Here is a 15,194-nt window from a genome sequence, read left to right on the forward strand (position 1 = left end):
GGACGTCTCTCGAATATGAAAAGAAAATATTTATTTCCTTTTTCGCTTGTGAATCAGAATGCTCTATTTAAAGAAAGTACCCTCTGCTGGTTGTGGCTGAGTTATTACCCCTTAAGGAAATAAAGGAGAGCGCTATCAAGGAGGTATTCTTAGTCATTCTCTCCCCTTTTTTCTGAAATTCCTTATATACCCGTGCTTCAGAGCCAGGCCTAAGATAGTGCAGGATCTCATGGCATTCCTGGGCTAGAAACGTCTGGACCCCGTGTCACGGCACTCGAGGGTGACAGCACAGGGCCTGTGCCTAGTGGTTCCTGAGGAGCAAGGAGTCCATGCATGAGGCTCTGCGCCTCCCCACAGCCTCCATGGGCACAGCGAGACCTGGGCCCATTCCCTTGGATCTGGGCACCCATCAGCTGGCATGGGGACTGGCCCTAAACGCACTCCTGTCCAGGTGTTTCCAAGGGGTGTGAACACCCACTGAACCACACACTGATGCCTTCCAGAATGTATGGTGTGCCTCCTAAGCACTAAGCACATTCAGAAAGTCACTGGGCGGGGGAGCGGGGGAAGGGGGGGAGAGGGGGGGAGTGGGGGGCGGGCCCTGCAGTGTATCTCGGCCTAAAATAAAACTCCAGGCCGCCCAGACAGAGAATGGAAAGCGTCAGGGGTGAGTCAGTGCCAGGCAAGGACAGCAAAGCAGAGAGATTCTGAGACTCCTGGGGCTGGGGGGAAGGGATGCTGCGCCCGACAGTCCCCAGTGGGCAGAGAGAAAGGACAGCCAAGATCTGGGCCCGAGAATACCACATTCAGATATTTAACCCGTGGGGCTATCAGAGTGGCAGGAAGCCACGGAGTGGAGTGTGTACAGGATGGGTGCCCACCCCTCTCCCGGCACGCACACCGCCACAGCTCTTACCCCACGGCCGGAACGACAAGAGTAACACACAGTGAGACAGCCTAAGAGCCACCCCAGCAAGAGCACGCATCTGCGTCGGCTCTAGGGTGGGAGCCGCACAGAGGAGGCTCAGGCATGGGCTCTGCATGGGGGCATGTGAGCAACTGTGTATGGGCACAAGTGAGTGCCTATGGGCCACAGGGAGCATGAGTGCCTCCCTCTATGGGCAGGAGGTGGCCCCCGGTGAGCGCTGACCTTAGGAGCAGCGGCAGGTGGCATCTGCTCAATACCTGCGTGCCCCTGATCACCCATCTGCAGCACCCCCTCCATGCTCTCTGGACCCACCCCCACCCCCCATGAACTGAAGACGCTGGGCAATGGGGTGGCGGTTTTCAATCCCCTCTGCTCTTCCAGAGTTGCCAAATCCAGGCAGGGTGGACAGGGAACCTCCTGCCCTTGGAAGCAGGGAGCCCAGTCTAGGTTTTTCAGCAAAAACCAAAGGTGTGGGTCACCTGGCTGGCTCAGTGGTTGAGCACCTGCCTTTGGCTCAGGGTGTGATCCTGAGGTCCTAGGATCGAGTCCCACATCAGGCTCCCTGCATGGAGCCTGCTTCTCCCTCTGCCTGTGTCTCTGCCTCTCTTTCTCTGTGTCTCTCATGAATAAATAAAGTCTTAAAAAAAAGGTGTGTGCATGTGTGTGGGTACATGTATTTGTGTGCGTGTACATGTATGTACATGTCTGTGCATGTGTGTTCATGTGCACATGTGCACGTGTGTGCTTGTGTGTGTGTGCATGCGTGTGCACACTCCCACACGACCACTCAGGAGCAAGTCTAAGCTAGCATCTGGATGTGGAGGAAAGAGATAAGTGTGTTTGAGGCAAAGGTGAATGTCAGAGAGGTTTCCTTCAGAGAGCTTGGACCTCAGGAAGAGGTGGAGGCCTCAGGTTGGGGGCCACATAATTGCAGCCTTGTGGGGGGGTGTGACTCCCCAGCCACTCCCTGCAGGGCCAGTGAGAAGCCAAGGTGCAGAGGCCACTGATCCCAGGACTCTTGGCCTCAGGCCTGGGGCCCCAGGAAACCTTTCTGTGTTCTTGGAGAAGTGAGTTCTTGGCACTGTGCTATTGTGTATGTGTCACGGTGTCTCCAAAAGCCCTCCAGGAGACTTCCACCCTGGCGATGTGATAGGCTGGATGGCCACCACAGTGGACAGCCCGGGGCCCAGGGAGCCAGCCCAGTGCCCACTCAGCCTCAGTGCCAGCCTACACTCTGGACCAAAATTAGACCTCCAAACCTCTTCTCATTTTAAGGATGCTCAGCAGCAACCTTGGAAAAGAAAGCATTGCTTTTCTAAAATACATGTGGGTGGACAGGCTTGGACACCCAGAGAGTTAGCTTCCTCTGAACCCCAGGCCCTTCTCAAGGGCATACATTCTGGATCATAACATAATCTTAAATTAACAAAAATCTCTTAGCATCCAAGACTGTAGGGCTGGGGGCGGGGGGCTTTTGCCAGCAACCCCCCCTAGCCTGGAGTCTCTGGGTGTCCTGTGGTCCACAGGAGCCAGAGGGTCCTACCCCCAGCAAACCCCTCCAGCAGGCCCCGGGGGACACCCAGGAGGAGTGGGCTTGGGGGCTGTGTGATTGAAGAGCGGCCATCAGGGCAGCCTGAGCCTCAGGGCTGCTTTCCCCCGTGACCCCAGAGCTTCCCATCCCGCCTGGTCCAGACACAGCCTGTTTGTTGATTGAACAAATGAACACGTTTATTACTATTCAGAAATGAAAGCCAAGGGATGAGGTCATCCACTTGAGTGAATTCTGCAGATAAATGAAACCCCATCAATTCACGTTAACATTTTCCACCAGCTTCTCAAACAGAGACAGGCACATTCATTCAACGGCTCATGTCAGAGTGCCTGTTACCGGCCAGGCCATGGCTGGGCACTGGAGAAGCAGCCTCCAGCGGGCTCTCTGGGGGAGATGTGCTCACAAGGAGGAAGCAGGCCAAACGTGAGCACTGTCAAGGTGACAACTGTTCCTGCTGCTGCCCTCTGGGGTCCTGCAGGATGCTACCCACCTGCTGCAGGCCCTGCCCGGGGGCAGGTGGCACCTCCGAGGAGCCCGCTCCCTCTGGGCTGTCACTCGCAGCCAGCTCTTAATTAGCAAAATAAGTAGCACGATGATAAATGTCATGATTTACTCAACAAATGATCAAAATCATTGTTTTTTCAGACCCCAGGGCAATCAAGTGCAATCATGGGGTGATTTATTCTGGGTAGAGTGAGTGGTGGCTGCGTCAGCCGGCAGGCTGCATCTGGGCAGGGGGGCTGGGAGTCTGGGCATCTTTGCAGGCAGGAAGGCAGATCACCATCCTCTGAGGTGGATCCTGGGGGTCCTTTTCCACGCGGCCCACTCTCTCATCTGGACACAGGGCTGGCCAGGCCCGGGGTGCAGGGGGACAGGCCTGACTTGGGAGTCACTTCTTATGTGCCCTGAAGAGCAGAGAAGGGAGGCCTCGAGTCACTGTCTGATGTACACGTGGGTGGGAGAGGCCATGTGTGGGAGGCTTGAAGGATGTGTGGTGAGTGAACGGACGCAGGGAGCTTCGCACGCATCCCCATTTTACTGAAACAAAGATGCCCCCCTGGCCTGGAACCCTAAGGTCCTAGGTCACGTGGAGGCACTTTTGCAAGAGGGGTCCCGTCACCAGAAACCACGTGGTGGTCAGGCACCATTGTCCATTACAAAAAGAAAAAAGAAAACAGAACCATTTCTCTGGAATGGTCCAGAGCAAGAATTTCGTTCTCAGAGTAGAAAGAAAATTATTTCTGTGGTGTCCCAAGATGACGGTAAGAATAATCTATTTGACCTTGATTTTAAACCAGTCCTCCAAGAGACGCCTGACCAGCATCTGGTTTCTCCCTCCCATGCTGGACCCTCAACCCAGCCATCCAGGAGAGGCCACACTGCTAAGTTTGGACCCACCATGGACCACTGCCGCCCACCCAGGGGTACAGACCCTCCGTGCATCTCCTTTGTCCTCACTGGTTCTTCCTCCGTAGACGAATACCATGTCAGTTGCAGTAAAATCAAATTGTCCTGATTTATAAAAGTTAATTACCAGCGTGAGGAGTGAGCTGGTAATTACACATCCGAGACTCAGCATGTCGCAAGGTGACGCGCACACTTGCACTGCCCCTGGGCGCTGCCTCTGACCATCCTGGGTCTGGCTGGCATCCCCTGGCGACGTGACACTTCAGCACTAACGTTCTCTGCATCCCGCTGTCTGTGAGGGTCCCACCAGCCCACAGGCGGCATGTTTGTGGGACAGTGGCCCAGGCATCCGCGGTCGTCACAGTGCCTTGTTAGTGTTCATGACTAGGGACCTCCCTGGTGGCCCCTGTCTCGTCAAGAACCACAGGAAGATCTAGGCTCTGGAGCCCAGGACCCCCACCCCAGGCTTGGGCTCTGTTTACAGAGGCCAGGACAGGGCCTAACTGTGAAGGTGCGGCCGAGCCACCGGTCCTGCCAGAGGAAGACCCAAAACAATGTGAAACCACACTATCTATGTGGACAGGTGGGAAATTCAGCAAGGAGACTCCCCTACGAGGATCGATGGTTGGTTCTCCTGCCCTAAAGGCCCAAACTGAGGTCTGTGGAGCCAGAAAAAAACAAAACAAAACAAAAATAGATTTTATTTATTTCAGGCACAGCGGGGTTTGCCCTGAGTTTTCGGGGTTCCCACCTCCTCCCCTCTCTCCTGCATCCGGGGAGGCGGAGGCTTCCTGCCCCGTCCCATCATTGGTCCTTAAGATGCAAGGACAACACAACAGTGGCTCAGACCCCATGTGATGGAAGGCCACGGAGCCCAAAGAGATCATAAAGGCAGGTAGCCGGCGCCCGAGCTTGCAAGGGAAGCAAGGTCAGCTGAGATAGTGTCAGGGCGCGTCTGGAACAGTATTTGAGGACATTGGGTTGTGGGCAAATATCCCTAAGTGCTGGCATGAAAGGCAGCTGTCAGGTCACAACCGCAGAACAAAGCCCGCTGCAGGAACAGGAGGCGCGCCGTGGAGAACGTTCCCTCACGTACACGGAGAATAAACAATGTCGCAAAGTCAACAGGCACCGGGCAGATCCCAGGGACAGCCGGTACCAGGCCTGGCACCGAGCGAGCACAAGCGATATGGGCCATTTCTTTAGAAAAGGAGCAAACAGAAACTTGTATCAAAGCAGACAAGCGCGAAGTTGCCTCAAGGTCACACCAAGCGCCACCTGTAGGGTCTGTCTGCCTCTGCCCTCTGGAAGCAGCCTCCTAACCAAACAGCGCACGTCTTCCTGAGCGTATCCAATAAACACCCTTAAGTCCACCTCCTGAATCGCTGCATAGGAAGGACAGGACAGGCCAAGTCTCCCAAGGCTCCCCTCCGTCCCCTGAGGGGTGACCCCACAAGCCACAAACCACTGGGATTTCAAACTCCTTCACTACCAGCCCTACCCTGCTCCCCGGCCCCTGGCTGGTCTGCTCTGAAGGCAACCCCGTCCTTGAGTGACACACACCCTGTCTGCTGCCTCTGGACAGCAGGACATGCTCCCACCACGGGGGGTTCTGGCCTTCCCATTCCTTCATCTGTCTGGTCAACCCACCTCTTGCCTAGACCCTCAAAGCACTCAACGGAGATCAGGGCTTCCGGCTGGCACCCCATGTCCCCAGGGCCCATGCCCCATGTGTCACCACGGGCCACATCCCCCTGCCTGCTGGAAAGTCGAGGTGGCTGGTGCTCAGAGAGGGAGCAAAGATCTTACTTCTTCGGTGGTGGGCAGCATCCGTCAGCACACCCAGCCTCCTGGGAATCCTTGGGAAGCATGCACCTGGGATGTGCTCAGGGCTGAGGAAGGAGGGCAGGGTTTAGAGATTGTAAAGCCTCCCATGTGAGAGCAAATACAAACCTAAGCTCCTCCTGCCCTCCACGCAGCGTGCTGAAGCATGAACAGTGGGGGCTTTCCCAGAGGCACCTGAGGTGGGGAGCACGGCCTGCCCTGGCCCTCACACCCTGGCCCCTGCCACACAGGGTCCTCTTCCCTCCTTGGACTATTCGCCCCTTCCTAGAGCTGACCTCCTGCAAGCACTTTTGGAAGTCGTGAAGCACCCAGAAGGAATCTGGGTTTGCATCTGCATTTTCCGCCCAGGCAGGGTCTCTGCCAGAAATACCACCAAGCACCGGCCATGTGAGGCTGGGAGAGCAGCCAGGGCCAGCAAGGAGAACACTTCTGTGGGCCTTGTGGTCCCCACCAACACCACCTCGAAAGATCCCAAGCCCTGGAGGGATGCTTTTGGGGATAGCAGCACCCTCACCTGACGGGCCTCCCTCTCCTGACCACACGCAGCCCCCAGAACTGTCAGTCCAGGCCCAGATTGTTAGGGAAATCTAAACTGCAAGATGCCCCTCCCTGGCAGGGAGGCTTGCTCCCCCCGCTATCAGAGAAGTGGGGGCTCCTCCCCGGGAGCCCGCTGACCAGAGTCCAGTGGGTAGGGGGCTCTGGCATGGACATGTAGGGAACGCTGGGGGCAGCACGGCCACCAGGCGTGTTTTTCGGGCTGCCCCCCATCTGCAGGAGCATTCCCCAGAGTAGAGACTCCTGTTCCGGGACATTCCATTAATCTGCTCGGTTCTGCAGAGACTGCAGCCTTAGCACCTAAGATCCAGACACGGAGCACGGAGTGTTTTAAGACATGAGCTCATTAAAGACACATTTCCGGGAAGAGAGCAAGCATAGCCTATGGGGGCTGACAGGCGCCCACGAGGACCTCTGATGTTTGCTGAGTCGCGTCATGCAAGCTGCAGGACCAAATAAGCCTGGGAAATGTGACATTCGAGCGCTCTCTCCGACCGAGCCTCCCGCCTCGGGCAGCACTGCTCAGCCCGGCTTTATAAATAGATTGAACACAAGATAAATGGCCGTGATCAATCACGCTCACACGGGAATGCTCACCTCCCATCCAAAGTCTGCCTCCTTCCACGTGGCCCGGGGCGCCCCCATGTAAGGGCCAAACCTCGCCCCGATTTCCATCCTCTTCTTGGCCCAGATCCCCAGGCCGGCCCCTGGGATGGAGGACTCTCGCAGCTCAAAGTCTGGCGGGATGGGAATGTCCTCGGGAATGTAGACAGGGGCTTCGTACGGCGAGCCCTCCTTGGGGGTGAAGTCCTCGCTGGTGGGGAAGGGGGACGGCGGCCCCATGGGGATCGGGGACACCACGCTGTCCTCAGTCTCGTACTCCGCGCTCTCGCCGGCCAGCAGGTCCGGGTCAGGCTCATGCATGTTATTTACAATGTCGCCGTCACCTGAAGGAGACAATGCAGCGTCAGGCTCTGCGGCACGCCCTCTCCCTGTGCGTGACACTCGGGGACCACCTGGGAAACAGGGCACAACGGGACCCGAGGGTGCCCAGAGGCCCAGACATGGTCGACCGCCACCCCCTGCCCAGGAGACGTCCCCTTTGCTCTGTCCCGAGCAAAGTGGCCCTCACTCCGGGGACGTGGTTTTGCCATACTCCTTTGGGAACCGGGGTTCAGAACCCCCACAGAGTTGTGCGTGGCCCAATGCAGACACCCGAGGGCCCGTCATCTGCCTCTTCTGCTTTAGGGAAGCAAAGAGAGGAGCTGCCCACGCTCCACGAGTTTGCGAACCTGGGGAAAGCCGTCAGAGAGGACACCCAACCCAGGGCTGGTGGTGAAATATTCTTTCCAGAACCGTTGTGGTTTGTGTCTAGCCTTGGAAAGTAGGGGTCAGGGACATGTTTCAGACTCTCAGGGGGACTCAGAATTTGGATCACTATGACATTTGCTCTAAAACCTGGGCAGCTCAGGGCACCTTGGTGGGGCCAGAGGCCCTGGGGATGGGTTCCCGAGCTCCTGGTGGCCTAAGGGCCAGTTAGGACAGAGGTCTGCTGAGGTCACAAATGAGGGGTTTGTGGTGCTGCAGGCCACCAAGTTTGACATCCACTGCAGGCCTGTCTTTGGGGTCCATCCTAGGAGACTGTAGGTGCCAAGATAGTGCCACCTGGACGTGCACCAGGCCTGAGACACAGAGGGGATCGTGAGTTGTGGGCTGAGGGAGGCATAGGAAGAGCAAGGAGTAGCTAGCTGCTCAGTCAGGAAAGTGGCTCTGCCCAGAGGAATGGGAAGTGGGGACCCTGACAGCTGGGTGCCCACAACCATATGTCCAGAATCCCCAAGGGCATGACTGCCCCCTGTCCATCCATAGGTGAACAGGTCCACAGCAGAATGGTGCTCAGCCATAGGAGGGATGGAGCACTGACAACCCCCCCCCTCCTTCTCCCCCCACTGCAGCGGGGATGCACCTGGCAAACACAACACTCAGTGGAGGGTGCCGGCAGAGGCCCACACAGCATGATCCGTTTACGGGAAGTGTCCAGAAAAGCAAGTCCATGAGACAGAGCTCATGCTAGTGGTTGCTGGGGGCTGGGGGCTGGGAGAGAGAAGCCCCGGGAGTGGCAGGTCATGGGCACGGGGTCCCCTCTGGGGAGGACTGACATGGAGGGAGTGATCACACACCTGGGTAAACCTTCCAAATGAACCACTCAGTTCAAAGGCCGAACCTGTATGTTTTGTGAACGTGAATCGCACAGTGAGGAAACGGGGAGGTCAGGGGAGGCTGGGGGATGGGAGCGCCTGCTGACCTCCGGCCTGAATGTTTCTGCCCAAGCCCCTTGTGTGCTGGCCTGAAACCCTGCCACAGGGACCCTGCCTCGGGGCCCCCCCTGCGCCCTGGGGCCACAGCCTCTCCAGCACAGAAGTGACTTCAGAATCCTCACGCCGGTTGCAAACAGATCTGCTGAGAAGTAAGAAAATGTTTTCTTTCAAAAGAAACCAAAGTCTTGAAGAAAAAAAAAAAATCACGGGGATAACACTTATTTAATTTAGCAGCATTCACAGAAGTAATTATTATGTTTTAAGTGGCCAACGGTTCCCTTCTAATTGACTCGTAGGCTCCTTTCAAAAATGCAACAACAGAAGGGCAGCTATTGGTCCCTCCGCCAGAAAGATCCAAGTCGTTAGGTTTGAAAGAACACCCCCATAAGCCTTCCCGGTGACTGTGTGCAGCATAAAGGTAAATTAAAAGGGGGGGTAATTAACATGCCACCTCATTATCTGGAACTGGTGACTGCACGAGGCTCACAAACAAAATCAGGTTGGGAGCCCCGGGCCCCCCTCCCCATGCGCCTCGGGGTGCGATGCCTTCGCCTTCCAGGACAATTAGGATCTGCTGGGGCAGAAAGTGGGGAGGGGTCCCCATCCCCTTGTATATATATTCATCTCAGGGCTCTTTCTTGGCCTTTTTTTTTTTTTTTTCTGTTTGAATTCTACTTCCCAAAACTCCTCACCTACTGGAGGAAAACCAGTGCTGTAAGGGCATGTTTAATTTACTGGCCGAGCAAACAGTTTGGGAGAGAAAGGTGGTGTTTCCTGCTGATTAAAGGCAGGCAGCGCGAGGCTGGCCTCCCACCCCCGGCGGGCACAGGGGTTAAGTGATTGCCTGAAGCCACCAGGAGAAGCCAGGTCTCCATCCCACGGCCCCTGATGCTGGGGGTGAGGGAGCTCTTCTTTCACAGGTGGCGTGAGGAGACCTCATCAGTGTGCAGGAGACATCTGGAGAAAATGAAGTGCAGAAACAGCCCCAGGCCCTGGGGAAGGCAGTAAGCCGCTCTGGGCCGCCGGAGCCTTCGGGGCAGGCCGGCACAAATTGCCCAGCTTCCCAGGTCCTCGCATAACCGGAGAGGCTGCATCGAAAGAGCATCCTTCCTCAGTCGGAGCTCCAGCCAGGAGCCCCTCTGCCCTGGGTGAGGCGGGCACGGACAGGGGGTGGGCATCATGTTCCCCAGACCCCCAGGACCGTTGGCACATTCCAGCCGGCAGGCACTCTCTCAAAAGTCAGGATGCAGAGCCAAGAACGGGAGCGTTTTATGACTTTGGAAATATAGGCTGTGCAATTGTGTGTTGTTTACTCGTTGGGAGAGCTGAGGTCCTTTATTTGGGTTTTGTGGTAATTTCAGGCTAAGGATTCATGACTCAGTCCATCATTCCTAAAAATTCTTTTGGGAGACTGACTAAAAAATAATAAAAGCAGGGAGCAGAGGGGAGGAGCTGGTGAGCCAGCGGGGCCATCCTGAGCCACGGCCCCAAGGCACCTGCTGTAGGCCAGGGTCCCAGCCAGGTCACGGAGCTCTTGGGGACTTGATGCTGAAACTGCACTTGGAGACTTGGTCACCTGCTGCTCAATGTAGGAACAATGGACATTCGGTCTCAGAAAACAGGTCAGAGAAGTGAAGAAACCTAGCTGCTTCCTGGGTCTGGACCACACCGGCTGAGAGCCACCACATCCTCAATCCCATCCTGCCCTGGGTCCCACCCTGAACCCTTAGTTTAGGGCTTGGTCTTTTCCGATCCCACAATGGGAGCCTTGTGCCCCCTCCTGCCCTAATGGTAGCAAATAATCCCTGATGGGAAGCTACCCCCAGCCTCTCCCCGGACAACCCCATCTAAACATCAAAACAGCAGCCAGGAGGTAGGGGTCTGGAGAGAGAGAGAGAGAGAGATAGGAGAGACGGCCCCAGATCAGCGGGTCCCTTGCAGGGTGTCCCCTTGGCCATACAAGCAGGAGCTGGGAGGGCGGTGATCAGCAGGGTAAGGACCAGCGGCCCCTGAAGCCGAAGCTCCTGGCTGCTCTTACACGGAGTCGGTGGACTGGAGCCCTGACCTCGGCAGGCTTGGGGTGGGGACAATTTCTCTAGGTCCATATGTGGTTTGCTCCAGTCCTGCCTCTACTGTGTTTTGAGGAGATGCCCCGAGACCTGCTGGCGCGTCTGGCAGGAGCACTGTGCTGTGCAGGGCCTGGCAAGGCTAAGGCCTGGGGGTGAGTGGGAGTGTGTGTGTATGGGGTGTGCAAGGGAGGCTCGTCGGCCAGCCCCTGCCTCCACATGCCCTCTGGGTGGGAGGGTGCAGCTGTCCTCTGTCGGGAGACCTCTGAGAGTGAGAAAACTTCTACACGGGGTTTGGGGCGTGGCAGAACTAGGAGCTACCTTGCCCTGGCTCCTTCAGGACAGAGGGACACAGCTCAGGGACTGGGGTGGCCCCCATTGTGGTCCCAAAAGAACCCCACAGAGGCATCCTGATGCCAGCTTGCAATGTCACTGTCATCTTGAGACAGATGACACAGCCCATTGCCCACAGGCCCAGCGAGGGATTATGGAGCCCTGCCCACATGCCCTATCCAGGACCAGCTCTCTGCCCAGTTCCTGGGACAACTCTCCTTGGGCTCAGGCCCTCCAGAGCACTGCTTCTTTGCTCCAGGGCTTTCTGCCTCTGGACACCTGATGTGACCTGGCCCACCCATGGGGCGGTGTGCTCCCACCACCGCTGGATACAGGTCCCCAGGCACTCATGGGAGGAGTGGGCAGCCGTGAGGTACCGGAGGACCAGGCACCAGGTTACAGAGCTGTGGTTACAGAGCCTAGTGTACAGCCGAGGGCAGCAGTGTATCAGCATCCTACACCGTGTCCACGTCAGTGCCCCTGGGGAAGGGTGAATCAGCATCCTACACTGTGTCCACGTCGGTCCCAGGAGGCTGGGCGTTATCTGAACGAGATGCCACAGTGATGTGAAAATGTTAATTCTTACAAAATCATGTGATACCGCCATTCTAGTTTAGGTCAGGAGTGCTGACCCTACCTTTAGGAGGTCCCCAGGGGTTGGCACACCCCAGCGAGGAGTGGGGGCTGAAGGCAGTCACCGGATCCCCCCCAAATCTGAGCTTTCCTGGGAGGCTTTCACTTGGACTTCTTGGTCCCTGAAATTCTGATGGGGGTCCTTCGTGGTGTCTCAGGAGGGGCCAAGGGGGGCAGGCAGGCCAGCGTAGTCCTGAGATGGGCCCACCCCCAGCAGCATGGATGGAAGAGTGTAGGCGGAGTGTGGGAAATAGAAATGGGACCCCCACACCTCCTGACCCTCTTGTCAGTGCCCTGAAGGTAGCCCCATCGGCAATGGGAGAATGGGCATCCCCCCACACCTACCCCGGGTACGACCTTCTCGCTGCTGAGCTGCCTGCTTTACAGAGGGGGAAACAGAGGAACACAGCGGTGAGGTGGCTTGCCTATAGTCCCACAGTGGGAGATGGAGCGGCTATGCCCCTCACACCCACCCCAGCCCTATAGGTCACCCCACAGCCACCAGGGCAGGAACCCTAAGAACAGGGGAGAATGTGCTTGCAGGAGTCTAGCTGGTTCCTTTCAAAGTCGGGCCTGGCAGCTGAGTTCCCACCATTCCAGTGTTGGCTGGGCTTCACCCCAAAGCGCCACCGGCACAGAGCTTCCGTCCCCCTGAACACGCACACTGGGATGTCGCCTTTCCTCCTCGGAAGAAGAAACAAGTTCTGTTCAGAAGCCAAACGGGTGGGTGACCTGTAGTAAAACGGGAAGCGCATCCTTGTCTGGCTTTCTTTTCTGCTTAATTGCATTTCATCCCCATCATTTGGGGTTAGAAGCAAGAGTGGACATGCCATACTTCGGGAGAGGTGAGAATGCCCTGAGGAGGGTCTGACATGAGGACAGGCTGGCAGGTGGCCTGGGGTGGGCCCAGCCTCGGGAGACCAGCAGCTCATCCCATGCACCCCCACCCAGTGAGAGCCCATCTGGTGATCACCTCAGGGTCTGTGGGTCAAAAGCAAGATGTTCTCAGCTGATTTGATGATGACCATCAGGTGGGCACCAAGGTCCCCCAACAGAGGGGAACAGATCATGAGAAAGGGGAGAGGTTGCCACGACCCCAGGAGCCAAGCTGCTCAGGACTGGACCTCAGTGTGCTGACCTCCTCTGATGGCCAGGGAAAACTGCAGCAAACCCCATCCAGGCCTTGCAGAGTCAGCATGTCATCTGCCCCGCAGATCTGGGGTAGATGGCCCTGCCCAGCGAGGACATGCAGGCTGACCTCAGCCTTGCCCTGGGGTGCCACCCGCTTCCTGGCTGCCACCTGGGGTCCACCCTACACCCTGCAGCTGGCTCATAGAGCCCACAGAGCCCATACAGGGAACCATCCTAGTCATCCCACAGAACCGAGCCCCAAGAAGCCCTGTGGCCTGCTCAGCCCTCCTCCTCAGAGGAGGACCCCCAACAGCCTGGCCTGGGCAGCCCCTCCACTCATCAGCCACCCCCCACTCCGTTGAAGCTGAGATGTAAAGTGGAATAAACATGCCCTCCTGTAGCAGGTGACAATGATGCTAAAGGGGAGTGGTATGACATCCAAGCCCCGCAGGCTCCTCAAAGCTCCCAGCCACCCCAGGGTCTCTTCAGGAACACTTTTGGGGCTAAACATGGTGACAGACCTCCTCCTCTGCTGGATGTGCCACTCAGTCAAGATGCTCTTGAACACCCTGGAGCCCCGAGAGGCACAGCAGTGGGCCCTCCCCAAGGGAGTCTGGACCCAGAAGAGCAGTGGTCTCTTGTGGGCAGACTGGGCCTCCTGGCAGAGCTGTGTAACCTGGATCTGACAGGGTCAGACACGAGGACACATGGGGCTGGGGCTGAGTGGACACTTGAATCAAAGAATTCAGTTAACATTCAACGTCTTGAACTGGAAATGAAGCTAAGATCTTGCCCCTGGTCTGAAGAAGCCCCGTTGTATTTAGGAGGCAAGGGCAGACCTAAATGTCACTGCAGACAAGATAGGAGGCTGGCATCCTGCTGTGGGCCAGGCTCAGGTGCTCAAGGAGCCCTGCACCCAGAGAAGGAACCTGTGCCCTCCAGTGGCCACCAGCAGGCCAGGGCGCTGAGAGTGCCAAGGCAAGTCTCCGCAGCAGCAGGGGACCGGCTACAGGGCATTAACTCTGGGCAAACCCTGCAGGTTTCCCAGTGATGGTGACGGGCCTGCCACATCAGGTAAGGTGGACCCAGCTGCTGGATATTCTGGGGGAGTCCTGCCTATGTAGCTCAGGGGTCCTCAGATCGGAGTCCCCAGGCCAGCAGCCCCAGCAGCCCTCAGGCCCCTCTCCAGACCCACTCAGCCTGAAACGGGGCAGGCAAAGAGGCCTATGAGAACCCCTGCTGTGGCTCTAGCAAGTGGGGAATCAGCCCAGAAGGGCTGAAACAGCAGGAACACATTCGTGGGCAGATAGGGTTTAACACGAGGGGAGTCACATCTCCTTAAAATGACCAGGTTTCCAGAAATCCAGACCAGTGCCCATCCGTGGGTCCCTGACTTACCCCTCACTCCCCTCCAGCCAGCCTACAAACTTGCCACGCTAGTTTGGGAGGGTGCTCACGTTTCTGGTAGCCTGTACAGCCCCAAAAGGAGGGATACAGCCTGTGGAGACACTTAAGGAGGAAGCGGCAGTCGACGAAGCCTCCCTGCATCCCCGCAGAACCCCACAGGTCGGCTCATGGGGTCACCACAAGGCTAGCCCCATGCACAAGATAGATGCCCAAGAGCAGTGTTGAAGGCTCCCCTTGCCCTGCCCGCACAAGGGCCTCACACGGCATCAACTCCAGACCCCTGCGCTGCAGCACCCTCAGACCAGGGTGTCTGTCAGGGCGATGCCAGAGGAGCAGGGACAGCACCTCCACCAAGGCCAACTCAAGGTTTCCAGGCCTCGGGTAAAGAGACATTTCAGCGGGGCTCCCAGGAGAAGCATTTAAAGTTACTGCTTCGAAAGGGTCAATTTATGAAAGGGATGTGGCAACAGAGGGGAGGGGATGTAGGGAACAAAATGTCCCTGCCAGAGCCCTGAGACCATGGAGAAGCCCTCCACTCAATTCTAGAACCACCCAAGATGGGCTCTGGAAGCAGCTGGGGAACTGCAGATGGACCTGCTCAGAGTACTGAGTTCTCCTTGGTTCTGTGGCCCATGGCCTGTGGGCAGCTGTGTGCAGCTGTGAACACCAGAGGCAACTTGCCCCTTGGGGTCCCACAGGCTGCTTGGTGCTGACTGGGCCCAGGGAGCATGCAGCCAACAGGGCCCTCGATTTGGGGGGGGACAGAATGGAGATATCATCCACTTCCTACATCAGGGCAGGGAAGTTCAGGGAGTAAGTACTTGCTCATGGCCACATAACAGCAGGGGCCCAACAGGGGACATCTCAGTCCTGATTCTAAAGCTCTCAGACACCACACCACCTGCCTCTAAGGTTCTAGATGCAGTGAGAACACACCTGGAAAAGTGTCCTGGCATTTAGTGGTGGCCTTCTTCATGTTCCATAGAAGACATACAGGAAATGAATGGATAAACTAATGG

The 15,194-nt window shown here is 57.0% G+C and overlaps 1 protein-coding gene and 2 long non-coding RNA genes across 8 annotated transcripts in view; 1 reads left to right on the plus strand and 2 right to left on the minus strand.

The window, feature by feature from the left end:
• PRDM16 (PR/SET domain 16) overlaps positions 1 to 15,194 on the minus strand; it is a 314,238-nt gene that overhangs the window by 205,308 nt on the left and 93,736 nt on the right. For 5 of the 6 annotated variants that reach the window (XM_072819974.1, XM_072819972.1, XM_072819973.1 and 2 more), the window contains exon 2: positions 6,885 to 7,234. In XM_072819974.1, coding sequence (XP_072676075.1) covers positions 6,885 to 7,234 — 350 coding nt within the window. Of the gene's footprint in view, positions 1 to 6,884; positions 7,235 to 7,579; positions 7,786 to 15,194 lie in introns of those variants that run through there. The other variant, XM_072819975.1, reaches the window with a different exon arrangement.
• LOC140630218 (uncharacterized) lies at positions 4,578 to 6,878 on the minus strand. Its single transcript, XR_012028027.1, has 2 exons — positions 5,697 to 6,878; positions 4,578 to 5,087 (listed from the first exon to the last, which is right to left on the minus strand). It is a non-coding gene; the product is annotated as an uncharacterized lncRNA (long non-coding RNA).
• LOC140624638 (uncharacterized) lies at positions 7,879 to 9,917 on the plus strand. The gene is made up of 4 exons (XR_012024099.1): positions 7,879 to 7,988; positions 8,619 to 8,754; positions 8,902 to 9,023; positions 9,526 to 9,917. It is a non-coding gene; the product is annotated as an uncharacterized lncRNA (long non-coding RNA).

The sequence above is a fragment of the Canis lupus genome, chromosome 3 (genome assembly GCF_048164855.1).
Source record: "Canis lupus baileyi chromosome 3, mCanLup2.hap1, whole genome shotgun sequence".
In the NCBI taxonomy this organism is placed as follows: domain Eukaryota; kingdom Metazoa; phylum Chordata; class Mammalia; order Carnivora; family Canidae; genus Canis; species Canis lupus.